Raw genomic sequence first — 13989 nt, 5'->3', positions numbered from 1 at the left:
GTCAAGACCTGAAATCTTAAGGTGGTAAAAAATGATGAGGTAGCATTACAATCATGTTCTGCTTCCTTTTAGATGAAACAACTGTTTAACACTGTTTTGCCAAAGTCTTTGATTTTACTTGGCATAGATTAGTCTCAGAATTTGTGGGTGAATTCTGACTAAGGATGTATTTCAACAGCTGACAGTAGGGTAAGAAGTTTGTCTTGGCTCTGTTGTTCCTCCCCCCCCCCCCCCCCCCCCCCCCTTTTTTTTTTCTTACAAGAGTGGTGATGTATTTGCTTGGTCAGAGATAATGGCATCTATTGTGCCATGCATTAGCAATTAATAGCCTGCCTATACATAGCTCTTTTCTTTTTCCACATCAAAAGAAAAAAGCATCCCCAAATTTCACTTGATTTTCAGATTTGGTAACAACATCTTTCTGTGTTGCCAATGAAGGTCACTTGAATATGTGATGATTGGGTAACCTTAGTTGCTTTATATAAGTTTGTAGATGTGCTAGCCCATGAGGCAACTGTCGAAGGCAGGTTCTTCACTTCCATCAGTCTCCTGGGCATTTTTGTGTATGGAAGTTTCCAGTTGTTCCTTTGCTTGGTCAGAAGCGTTTCAAGAACACTCGATTAAGAAAAATCACACCACCACCAGGAACAGTTTTAAGTGCAAAAAATGTGTAAGTGCAGATCTTGATGATCTCAGGCAGTATGTCTTTCAGACCTACTTTGAAACACACTGAAACTGTTCTTCAGAATTCTATAATAAGCATAAAATAAAATCTCTGTTATGCTAATGATTTGTTAGCGTCGGTGAAACTGCCGTTGGTAGTGGAACAACCTTTAGCCTGTGATAGCCAATTTACCTGTACTAAAGAAGTTGATGGTTTCCTTTCAATTATTGGGTAGAAATTAATATAAATGTTTTACTTTTTCAGAAGAGAACTAAATGATAAACTGATGTTTCCTGTAAGTTGTAGATGAGGCCATTCAAGGTTCTACCCTATGAGTAAACTATATGGTGGCAGAATGAGTGCTCACTTAAACTGTAAGAGGTGCTTGGGGTTTCTTTTATGCCTGCTACTAAAACTCTATACCTGCTTTTGGTGTAACATGTATTTCTTGCTGCTTATTCTTGAAAATAGTGTGTGTTTTCCTTAATTTTATGCATTTAACAGTTGTGGTATTCATTAAGAAAATGCTCAGTGTTTAAATGAGGAAAGCAAGATACCCCAACAGCTAGTTGGCCTGATTGCTTTCCAGTTCATTGTATTTTGTTACTCGTGTAATGGGACCAAAACACAACCTCTGCTGTCTAGAGGGAGTATGAACTGTAGAAGGTTTAGGCACTTTAAGAGCATGCCAAGATGTTTGATGTTAATTGCCAGCCTTCAGTAGTGAGATAAAATTTAAGAAGTTAGATGAAGATTTGCTGCCAGTTCATACCTTAGAAATGCCCTGTTGATGCCACTTATCATCCTGAAGATGCCAGCTTTATCGATACGAAGAGCAAATTCAGATTTAAGTCCACAATGTTTTCCTGGAGTCCTCCAATTTTTCACTGGAGGCTCGTTACTTTTTTTGTTTGCAATCTAGTGTTTGGCAAGGGTGAGTGTGTTAAAATAAGTTGATCTCAAAACTGTTGGGCTTTTGTAAACTGCAGCTAAGATACTACACTTCTGTCAGGTGGGAGGAGTGTATTAGGCACTGTATGTGCTTCATGCAAAGTGGTCTCTGTTCTTGCAATTTTGACATTTTGGAAGGAGTTTGCAGTTACTTATTATGCAAATATTGAAGATGGGGGTATTTTCCTTCAATTATCTAGTCACCGGTGGAATACCTTGTGTATATTAGGCTATAAAAATGCATCAGTTTACTAATCTGTGAACACAGGTATCTGAGGTGCTGTGTACCTCTCGTACTTGGTTGAGTGTTCTGTCCTACTTGGCAAGAGGAGTGGGAGACTAGCAGTAACTGCCATACAGGTAGGATTGGTGTATTGACTTGTGTGAGTCAAGCAGACTGTAGCTTTGCTCTACAATTAAACTACTTCCGATTCTTTTTGGTTTACTACTTAAGAAAAAAGTCTTGTAAAATTGGCACCTGATGGGTATAGTATCTTCTGATGGTGATCTATTGAAATGAGGTGGAAATTGTTTCATGCCATTATTGTGAATCATTAGAATGATTTTGGTTTAAAAAATACCGAATGGAAGCTGTGACACTTTTCTTTTGACATCCTTGGTTTGTATTGTAGATACTGAAAGTTGTGTGTGGTGGGATTTTTTTGTTTGTTTTTTAAAGTGCAAAACAAAAGTGACCTAAGAAATACTTGAAAAATTCTGTAACCAGGCTTCTATTCAAATGTACAGCAGTTGAGCTCAGACAACATAGAGCAGTAAGCAAATGTACTTTACATCTAGTAAGTCTGCCTTAAAGTCAGTCTTTGTCACCTCCCTGAATGTGAATATTTTCATCGCTAATTTAAATGATGATATTTTTGTCAGTTTGTAATATTTCAGGCATCATCACATGCTTAGAATAAGTGTATTTGAAGTTAACTTTTAAAGATGATTGAATATTTTCTCTTTGCTTCTGCAAAATAAAACTAATGAAATTACTGCAACAGTGATTATTTTTTTTCTTTGTGATGTAGAATTGCCTGGTTTTAAAATGAACTGACCCAGTCTTCTGCCTTTTTTTTTTTTTTTTTTTTTTTTCTTTTCTTCTTTTAACAGGGTTTGTGGATGCACTTAGATGTTTGCAATGAGCACTGTGGCTGGCATGCCCCAGTGTTTTGGATACCAATGCATAGGACTCCGTAGTAATCGAATTTATCAGAAACGAACGTCATGAGCATAGTGATCCCATTGGGGGTTGACACAGCAGATACTTCTTATTTGGAAATGGCTGCAGGCTCAGAGTAAGTATGTGAACATAATTTGTAAGTTTTCCTTTTCAGTGCTGCTTTTAAATTTATTTTTTTCCCCAGTGACTTGTGTTTTTGTTTTTTTTTTATACCAGTGGAGAGGATTTAGGATTCAATAAAACGAAGCAGACTCCCAATACTTAAATAACTGTCACTTGATTCTGAAGTCAGTTTATTCCTCTTTGGGGAGAGCAAAGAAGAGAAGCTAAACTGTTATACCAATGCATATTTTCCTTGCTTATCAGACTGAGAAATACAGATGCTGCCAGTTTTGCTCTTGTTGCTTAGAATACTTTGCCTTTTAACTCTATGAAAAAAATATTTTGATTTCCCATGTTGGAAAGGTGAACTCATTTGGTGTGGCAAACTGCAAGAAAGTGGTAGTAATTAAGACAAAGATGCCTTTATGAAGGTTGAAGACTTCGCTTAATTGTCTAATGCTATGTCTTCCCAAAGTTATTTTATATTGAAGAGCTAGCAGAAATTCACTTGTTAATAATTCATTTCAGTTAGTAACTTTATATAAAGGATTACAAAGAGCTAATGAAATCCTGAATTCAAGAAACTCTTCCTTTGCATTAAATAAGCCATAGTGGATTTCTGTGTTTGGCAGCGGGTGAGGGGCAGGTGGGGGTGTTTTGTGGTTTTTCATTTGTTTTGGGAGGGGATTGTTTGTGGGTTTTGGTGTGTTGGGGTTTTTTGTGGGTGGTTTTTTTTTCCCCTCTAGTGGTGTCTGTATCTGTAGAGTATTGATAGGCTAGCGTTCATCTCTGACTGGAGGTTTTTTCTGTCAGACATACATCTTTCCATGTGTATAGTATCAAGCTGGCTGTTGAATATTACAAGAGGAGAAATAGCATTTTGGACAGCTTGGTTCTTGGAGAGGTGAAGGACCAAGGCGGTATTGTAACTTTCACCAGTGTACATAGGTACATGATTCCCTTGATGTCTATATATTTCAGACAGGTTTTTTTTCCTCCATTTTTCTGTTGCTTTTGCATTAATGGAATATATGACGATGAGTTTCTTGGGAAGAGATGTGTGTCAAAAGATTCTAAAGTTTAAAGATGAAGAGAGTTTGTATAAGCCACAGTCAACCTTGACTACTACTTTACATACACATACAGAAAAAATGCCCAGTTCATGTCTTAGATCTAACTAAAAATGTTAAATTCATCATTTATATTAAATTGACTTTTTGGGATTTGTTTTTTGGTTTGGTGTTACTCTTTGCCTTCCTCTGAACCTTTCTGTGGTAATGTTAAAGGCTTTCCCCATCTTTGGTTACCACAAAAATAATGTGCTTGGTTTAGATACTGAAACAATCAATTAGACTTATTTTACATACATGTTTGAAATTTTTCATAGATCAAAAATAAACTTCATAAAGTGGTCCTTCATTTAATGGATGCATTGAATAACTAACAGGAATTTAAATAGTTTATACACAGTCTTTGCTGGAGAGTGTGTGCTAAGTAATATTATTCCATTTAAGGAGCAAATGGCTTTCCTTCCAGACTTTGAAGGAATCATTATGCATTTTAAGCAGAACTCGTGAACAGTTCTTAAAAGGGCTGTCTCTCTCCTATGCTTTCACTTATATATGAGGCTATTCTAACTTTGTGCCGTTCATCTGAAAAAAATCAAGCATTTGCAATTTGAAGCTTCTTGTCATATCAGTTTTTTAAAGTTTTTGTTGATCTCTCATATCATGAACACAGGTTTTCTTGGTGCAGGATATTTTTTAACTTGAGTGACCCATTCACAGCTCTTCCCATTATCTTTTCCTGTGGTTTTCTTTTATGTTTGGAGAAGGTCATGATACCTGAGGTTACTGACATTCCTTGCAGACAGAGCATGTTATGCTGAAGTTAAAATAAATAAATATAGTTGTTAGTATAAACAAGATAGTTAATTGTGTTATTTGCTTGATACTGTGGCATAGCAACCCAGTTAGGAACTGCTTTTCCTCAGATATTAAGTGACTGTTGCCAATTAGATTAGTTCTTATCATCTCTGCCAAACTTACGCTGAAAAATGTGTAGTTGCATGATTGACTTATGCTGACTTAAAAGCCATGTCACTGTCTAAAGAAGCGTGACACAAAGGTGTGTCCCTAACCTACCAGCTTACACAGATTTACATGGGTTTTGTATGTTTTCTTCCAAAGGGTAGTGTGCTGGATATCAATTGTATTGATAGTAATCATAGATTGTCTTTTAGCAAGTTCTGGGGTTTTCCCAAGAGGGAGGAGTTGGAGTTTCTTCGCTGTGACTGATAGGTCTGATACTGCTTCATCAGTTGCTGAAGCATGGGGGTATGGCAAACCTGATCATGTAGGGAAACTCTTACCTTAGTGCAGTCTCTTAGTGCTTGGAGATTTTTCCCTTATGCTTCAAACTAAGGGATAAGCCTGTTAAAAAGTTACAAGTAAGGGTACTTAATGTGATTGCATAGTTTCACATATTTTAATAATTGTAGGGAATAGCTTTGTGGAGAATAACTCCTATTAAAAAGTTTGAATGTCTCAAAAATTGGTTGAAATAGTCTGTCTCTTGTTATTTGTACCTAAGTGAGCTCTCCAGCGGTGGATTATTTTTGTAGTGCCATAGTAGTCGGAACACACAAGTATTTTGCCTCCATTTGTAAGGGGCTTACTGAAGATGAATATGCATGACTTCTTACTGTTAAAGACCTTATAACAGTAAGCACAGCCAGCCATTTTGGAAGGTTTAGAATGCACTTCCTGACTTGAGAAGAGAGCATTAGTCTAGCTTAGAGCATGAGTATAAGTTGCGCACTGGGAAATGCCATTGATGGTACTGCTCTCCTCTTTAATATCTGCATATGTTTTGTAGAGAGAAGGCCTGTATAATGAATCCAACAACCACAGTATATGGGTCATTCTATTGAGCTCAATGTCCAGGAGAAAAGTTTATGAACATTATTGTAGTCTTAAATGAAAACTACCCTCCCATGACTGTTTCTGAAACAGGGATTATTTTTTTTATTACTGTTTTTTAAAGTATTTTAAGACAATGGGAAGCTTGCCTGTTTGTACACCAGTATCTGGTCAGCTTATAGTTTTAGGACCTGCTATGAAATGCTTAGGTAGCAGAACCCACTCTGTGGTAGAGTAGTAGTACCTGGTTCTTTGTGGTCTAGATAGCGAAGCCCATCACGTTTTTGATTAGGTGAAGTGTCTTGAAATAGAAAATACTGGTTTTCATACAAAATACATTACATTCCTTTATCTGAGCTGACCTTCAGCCAGATACTGCTCAGGGCTGCTGGTGCAACAGGACAACAAACCTGAACTCCTTGAAAATGAGATCTGTCAAACTGGTGTATGGCAGATTGATGCTGCTGAAACATGCTTGGAAGCAAGAGGTTTCATTTGGAGTTCTGGCAAACGTTATCAGGAAGTATTACTAGCTAAGTTCTCATAACCTAAAGCTTGGATTTGCTTTTGGCACCTGCCTTTGAAAGTTTTAGTTTTAATGAGATTTTATTTCCCATTTGAGAATGTACATTTTTATAGAAGTGGTTGATGGCCCCAAATTCGAAGGACTGATTGTATTTCAGGTATTAGTCAAACTGCTTGCTGGGGTCTTTTTTTGTTTTCTTCCTTACTACATGGTCAGAAACAAAACAGTATTTAAAAGGAATGAGGTGGGGGAGATGAAACTTCTTAAAGTAGAAATTACTATTGCTTAGAATGCTTGATAGCCGATTCCCTTAATACAGGTTAACTATAGGCTTGCATGGAGTTTTGTAAACGATCTGATTCCATGTGTTTTATTTCATTTCTCACTAATGCCATCTGCTGGCTACACGCAGAACTTTTTCGGTTTGAAATTTGAAATATGAACGGTAGGAAATGAGCCAGAACATGAGGAGTTTCACTTGCAAAATGAAAATTATTTTAGGGGGTTTTAAAAAATATGGGTATCTTTGCTTTTTTTGATTAATTTGAGAAAATATTATGTTCCTATTTTCATATGAACATCTTGAGTCATTGCAGCCCAAGAGCATGGGAGAAGGTTTTTTTGTGGTGCTTTTTACTTTGTTCCTTGTGAATATTTTGCAGTTTCGAATTGCTAACTGAAAAACTTAACAAATACATGTGATGTTTTAGCAAGATATCATGGTCAGTTTATCATGGTAATTTGTTTATCTTGGGGCATAATACTAAGATTTTGGTCTAACTTCAAATACACTATATTGTAATACTGACATTTCAGTTTTGATAAAACTAAAAATGCCATAAATATCTCCCTTAGTTAGACACTTAAGTGTGCATTTGCTTGAGGTGAAGCTGAAAAATGTGGTGTGCTCAGAAGGCTGACAAGCTTAGTACCTCAGTCTGTTAAAGAACTGGCTTATGTTCAAAAATACAAGAAGGGAAACCTCATAGTATTTCAGATCTGAATGCTTATGCTTTTTCTTCCTGAAAACTTGATTTTTGGGATGCTCTTAAGAATGCCAATGGTGAGATTAGGGTAGGTGTCTATAATACAGTAGTTAGTGCCTTGCTACTTGAGTACAAAATTTCTTACAAAGCCATTTTTAAATTAAGTGCTATCTCATGCTTTAATCAGCTGTACAATGAAATAGTTTACCAAGGGGTATTCCTTCACAAAACTTGATTTTTGAGATGCTTATCTAAGAGCAAGGCCTTGACCTTTGGACAAATGATAGTATAGAGGTGTATGTTTTCTCTTTAAGGTGAGGGTCATGCACATGGTGGGTGGAAGGCAGGGAACAAGGAGTTCAGTGCAGGGCATATTAAAGCGTTGGCAGACCTGTCTGCCAAAGCTAGAAGGTTTTCTGTAGTTGTGTGAGAAATCATAGTCATTCTGTACTGCTTATGGGATGAATATCACTTTTCTATTGACTGTAAAGGGAACCTGTGATGATTAATTCCTAGCTTCAGTAAATGTTCCACCATGTCCTTCCCATATTTCTCTTCTCTTCTGCACAGTATTGCCCACCCTGGTCTAGCATTTGAGTGGGTAAATGGAACAGTGAGTTACATTCAAAGCTCTGGTGATTATCTGTTATAAGAAGTATCTGTGGCTCCCCTGGATACACATTTGAAAAAAAGTTTTTCTGAAAGCTGATTCTGCTCTAATTTTGTATTTGTTAAAACTTATAATACAAAGGTTTAATTGCCTTTGCGTTGCGTAATTTTCTCCCACCCTTTTTCTGGCTTTCCTTGCTCAGATGAAGCTGTGCTTTTTGCTTTTAACCCTGTACTCTGAATCTGGTCTATAAGTGTTAAAATGGTTGGGGGTAAATACATTTATTTTAAGTATTTTGGTTTTGGAAGATTAATACTTCTGCTTCCCACAGCTGTTATGCCTCTAAATACTAAACTTGGTTTCTCTTAAGTGGTTTATAAATTGCTGGAGTAGGTAGAAATGGATTCAGGGAGTGTATTGTCTTGCCACACCTTTTTAATTTTTGTAGTCAGTAGATGAAATAACGCATGACCTCTTTTTTTAGGACATTGCCATTCTGGTATCTTTCACTGAATTCTCCCATATTTAAGTAGCTGGTATTTAGGTCATGTTAATATTTATTTTTAATGAAGGAAATTCTCCTAAATTAATTGTGGCATTGTTGAAGGATGGATTATACCTGAATTCTGCACACTGTTCTGTATCAGTAAGCCTTCCTGCTCTGAAAACTGAGTTATTTTCGGTATAGTGAAGCAAACAAGACTGAGGTTGAGCACTGAATGTGTCGTAGATAAGAGTAGCTGTGCTGCTGCTTGTCCCATTCAGTAAATGTTGAAGTATAGCAGTAGAAGGAATACAGTGGTCAAGACCCTCTTGAACCATAATTTCTGTCCTAGCTATGATGGATAGATAGGTAAATGCCTCGTTCATTGGCATTTTGATTGGCTAGATCATTAGAGGGATTAACTGCATGACATTAATGGTGTATGATTACTGCATAAATCATCATGTCAGTAAATGCATAATGGCAAATCTGTTGGAAAGGCACAGCTTTTCCAACTTTGTATGGATTTTCTTACAGTCATGGGTTAAATGAACCTGGTAAATTCTGGGCTGCTTCTAGAAGATAGTTCCAACAAGCTCTGAATAAAATTATTTTCAGTTGAGAAGTGGTGTAAGAGAGTAAATACAGATTTTTCTGCGTTTAGAAGGCAACGAAGGGCAAGTGTCATCAGAGTTGGTTTTTGTCTAATGCCAGTCAGAAGTTGTATTTCTAACATCAGTACTTTGATTTGTGCACTTGCGTGTTTGCTCACTAGAAAAAAATGCAGCTGGTGACTGTTAGACATGAATGTTTTTAAAAAGATGTTTTTTCTTTGGACTCTAGAAACCAAAGTCTTCACCCAATAGTGTTTTTTAACTAGTGTTTCTTTTATTGTGTAGTAACCTCACATGGGGAAAAGCCAGTAAGAAGTGGGCCATCAAAAACATTAGTAGGACACTTTCAAGTCGATGTGAAAATACTGTATGTTATTTTCAGAAAGCTAATGATTAATTATACTCTTACAGAAAGTGTTACCAACAAATCTAAGTTGCTGGTGTCCTTTTAAATCAAACTAGTATCACTTCACAGCGTAACAGAAAAGCCTCTATTTAGTATCTCAACGTCTTAAGAAAAAAACCTGGTATCTATTTTAACTTAAGATTCAGAAATACCAACTTCATTAAAAAATCAATTCAAGGAATTATTGAGATATTTCTGAGGGGAAGTAGACTTCATACATAATAAAACTGCAAATGGGAAAAGTGAAACGGGCTTGATTTGAGATGCAAGTCAAAAGCCACTTCTGTTTTAGGTATTGATATATTCCCCTGCCTTCCAATGTTAAAAAAAAAGAAAAAAAATGTAAAAAAAAAAGAAAAGAAAAAAGAGAAAGAAAAAGTTACTGGGTCCATTTAGAAGTTTGTCCTAGTGTGATTGAATCTTATGATGCAATGAAAAAACTAGAATTTACTGACCACAAGTGTGTCTCAGTCATGTGTGTGCTTGCATGCACACGTGAATGTTACTGCTGAGGAAAGGTGGTGAAGGTATACTAGTGCTTTAAAAGATCTTCCTATTTTGGTATTCCTTTATCTTTCTTGTCTTTGGTGGCATGGTTTAGTGCATATAAAACCATAATTTATATATTAAAAAGACACTGCCTTTCACTCCAAAACCACCTCTTGCAATTTTTTATCTCTTTTTTTTTTTTTTTCCCTTTAAAGATAAATGCATACGCTGCCTTTAATTTTTCCCTAGTTGGGATTCCTGTTTGTAGAAACAGTGCTCTGCTGCCTTGTGGGCTGGTTCGTGCTGGTGGCGTGTGAACGTGGCCACTAGATGTCATTGCAGAATTGGGTGGGATTGGTGGTAGTGCAGGGCTGTATCTGGTCTGCAGCTCTCTGAACTACTGCTTCTATCTTTTGTCATAATTAAGCTGAAGTCCTTTCTGCAGCCTCTGTTACAACTCTCTAGACTTGGGTGTACAGACTGATGACTCCCTGATGAAGTGTTCTAACATGCTTTCCTGTTCCAGTGATTCAGCATGTGCCTTTTTTTTTTTTTTTTTTTTTTTTGGAGAAAAAGTTCTAGCTCTATAGAGGTCTGAGTTCTGCCACTCTGGAAGCTTCATTTTAAATGAAAGGAGGAGGTTGGGTTTCCTTTTTTTTTTCTGGTTAGTTTTGTGGGTTTTTTGAGGGAGCTGTTGGGGGCAGGGGTTGTTTCCTCCCTCCCCTTTTGTATGCTCCTTTAAAACAGGATCAGCAGGCAATTAATGATAAGTTGTGCAAGAAATACCTATAATTTATTAATACAAAGTACATAATTGCATTTCTTCTGTCTTTTGCCTTGCAGACCAGAATCTGTAGAAGCTAGCCCTGTGGTAGTTGAAAAATCGAACAGTTATCCGCACCAGTTGTATACCAGCAGCTCGCATTCACACAGTTACATTGGTTTGCCCTATGCAGTAAGTTTCATGCTAAATATTCTGTATAAAATGGGTTATGTAAAATCTGCTGTTCTTAACTGCAAAAACTGATTCATGCTTACATTTTTATATCTTACTGGGAGTTGGGTAGGTTGGCTCAAGATGGTTGGTTAGAAGTAGAATGCAGAACACAATGCATTTACATGTAAAAACATGTTGAGGAGGTAGAAAACAAGAATGACTAGATTTTAAACTATTAATAAAAATAAGTCTCTGAAGTTCTTTACAGAGTGAATTTTTATACTCTGGCTTTAATAACCATCAGCATATGAACATTTAAGAGCTATAACTATCTTTCAACAAACATCTAGGACCATAACTATGGTGCTCGGCCTCCTCCAACGCCTCCAGCTTCTCCTCCTCCATCAGTGCTTATAAGCAAGAATGAAGTAGGCATATTTACCACTCCCAACTTTGATGAAACCTCCAGTGCTACTACCATCAGTACGTCAGAGGATGGAAGCTATGGAACTGATATTACCAGATGCATTTGTGGCTTTACACATGATGATGGATATATGATCTGTTGTGACAAATGCAGGTAACGAATACTAAAATAATTTAAAAGGTAAAAATTACTTAAAAGTTAAAGCTGCATTGAAAGGAAATGTAATTAAATGGTGTTTTAATTATGTTGAGTCATAGGAAGTTTCCTTCCATCAAAGCAGTGTTTGAAGGTTGTATGGCTTGTTGGTTGGTTGGTTAAGGCCAGTGAGTGTTTTATACTTGTTTCCAGTCTGCCTTGACTACTTGTGTTAATTTGTTCATGCCTTGACTTGTGCCTTGTTGTTTAGTAAGAGTATCTTTTTCCTCTCTTAAAAAGGAGATCACTTTGGAATTTTGTCCAAGTTATTTGTTAGTATGGTAAAATAAAGGCCTAGGGGTTGGTTCTTAATCTGCATATACTGAGTAGCAGAGCATCTTTGTAAGTTATGTATATGTAAATCAAGTAACTTGCAGGATGCAAAATAATCTGAAAGAAATTTCTCACATACTGGTTTCTCTGTGCATGATCTTTCTGATAAGAACTCTTAATTTTCAAAGGACATAGTTTTAAGAATTGCATTAACTATGGAAGGACTAACCTAGATTCTTACTGGAGAAGCTGAAGTTAAATGTTTAAACTTCTGTGTTCATGCTTAAGCACCTGCTTGTCATAGTAAAGTAAGCAGGTGCTATCGGACTTCGAAAAAATGACTTGGGAACAAGTCTTATGTTTCTGGACTTTACTCAGTATTAACCTGTATTTTTACATTCAATGTGTTTAACAAATGCTGCTGAATTTTAGATCGTTGTGTATTTCTAAAATGATGGTTAGAGGTAATTAAAACAGTAATTTGAGCTGCATGATTCCATCTGCTTACGTAACAAGCTTGCTTGTAGCTCCATTGCTGAAAGAACATCTTAATAAGCTTCAATATGAGGGAAAATGTTATCAGAATCAAGGACCATCAATAATGAGTAACAATCAGCACTTGGGTAGGGTCTGCTTATTTTGAAGAAGAGATTCTTTGTGAGGAGTTCAAGAGAGTTGTGATAAATTCACAAGTGGGAAGATAATGATTTCTGCATCCCAGTTCCTTCTAGCAATGTGGGAATGAGCAGAAACTACTGTCCTAGGTTAGCTTTCAGTCCAGCAAGCACCCTCCCTTCCCAGATTGTGGGAACCAGTTAAAGCTCTTCCTATGCTGCGTGGCAGTGCTACCAGTCATGTGGGGTGTGTGTATGCAATCCATATGTTTATATGTTCTGTCAAAACATACAAGTAAATAAAACCATATATTTGTATATATTTTCATATAGAAAAATAAAAATAGTATTTTATGCATATATTTATAAAAGGAAATGGAATCCTTTTGTTTAAAAACAATGCTCCTGTTACAATGTAAAGCATAAGTCTTGTTGCTGAGGGTATTTGTCTCGATCTTGTTCTCTATTGTGATAATTTGCCATTTTTTATTTCCAGTGTTAGAGAAAAATTTCCAAGAGGGAAATGAGTCTAAAGAAGCAGAGAGACACCGGGAGACAGCAACAAGATTGGAATTACAGTGATCAGTGGAATAGAAAATCAGCTAGCAGAGTGGTGGCGAAGACAGTGATTGAGATGTAGTTTTAGGCAGTATTCAATCTGAGTAAAGATCATGATGAAAAAAAAGACTGTCTCGCACTCTTTGTGTGTGTGTGTGTGTGTGTGTGTGTCTGTATTATGCACACGATTTTAAAAATTGTACTGAAAATTAAAAGTTTTTGGTTTTATTTTTTAAAGCGTCTGGCAGCACATTGACTGTATGGGGATTGACAGGCAGCATATTCCTGACATATATCTGTGTGAACGTTGTCAACCAAGGTGAGTAGTTTGGTTGATTGTGAACTCTAAATAACTAGAGACTATAAAAAGGGGAGGTACTGGAACAATCGACAGGGAAAAGCTTAACTTTTTGATGGAGGTGATCTTACTTTTCCCTTGTTCACAGTAGTTATTGTTTCACCTCGTGAGGCAGCACTCAGCAAAACAGCGGTGATTCCTGGATCTTTTCTCAGGCAGACTGATACATAGACGGGCCATTCCATATTTGTTTCATGGCTGTCATACATTGAGAACCCTTAACAATGGTGTTTTCAGGTCAGCTGCCCTACCAGTAGTTTTCAGTGTCTTTTGTTTTTATGGCCCCATTCCAATATGCTGCAGACCTCACTTCAAGGATTTCTTGCTCCGAAACGAGTATGTATTTGTATGCCTGCCCTCAAACTTAGTCATGACATGACAAGGAAGGCATTTTGTTCTGACTGTGTGGTAGGTAGATAATACCTGACATCATCGTTGTCCTGTGACATAAAGTGCTACTTGTTACTTACATTACAGATTGTTAATTAAACAGTGAATAAAGACATGTGCAGAATATTTTAATTCCCAATAAATTAATTTTTTATTTTTGACAATAGTTTGGACCTTGTTGTAGAGTATTTGTATCGTATTGTGACAATTGTGTAGAATCTGCAGGAAAATGGTTTAATGCCTGCTTACCTGTAATCTGCGGACTGTCAGTCTGTCTTCTGTGCTATCAAGTTTTCATTAT

The 13989-nt window shown here is 36.7% G+C and overlaps 1 protein-coding gene across 1 annotated transcript in view; it reads left to right on the top strand.

Annotated features, from left to right (window-relative positions):
• The window catches only part of KMT2E (lysine methyltransferase 2E (inactive)), a 62360-nt gene that overhangs the window by 14908 nt on the left and 33463 nt on the right, over positions 1-13989 (top strand). The window contains 4 exon segments of the mRNA XM_056339529.1: positions 2729-2913; positions 10780-10891; positions 11224-11453; positions 13179-13259. Of these exon segments, the coding sequence (XP_056195504.1) occupies positions 2843-2913; positions 10780-10891; positions 11224-11453; positions 13179-13259 (494 nt within the window). The 5' untranslated portion in view covers positions 2729-2842.

The sequence above is a fragment of the Falco biarmicus genome, chromosome 5 (genome assembly GCF_023638135.1).
Source record: "Falco biarmicus isolate bFalBia1 chromosome 5, bFalBia1.pri, whole genome shotgun sequence".
Taxonomy (NCBI): domain Eukaryota; kingdom Metazoa; phylum Chordata; class Aves; order Falconiformes; family Falconidae; genus Falco; species Falco biarmicus.
This window is presented reverse-complemented; position numbering and strand designations above follow the sequence as displayed.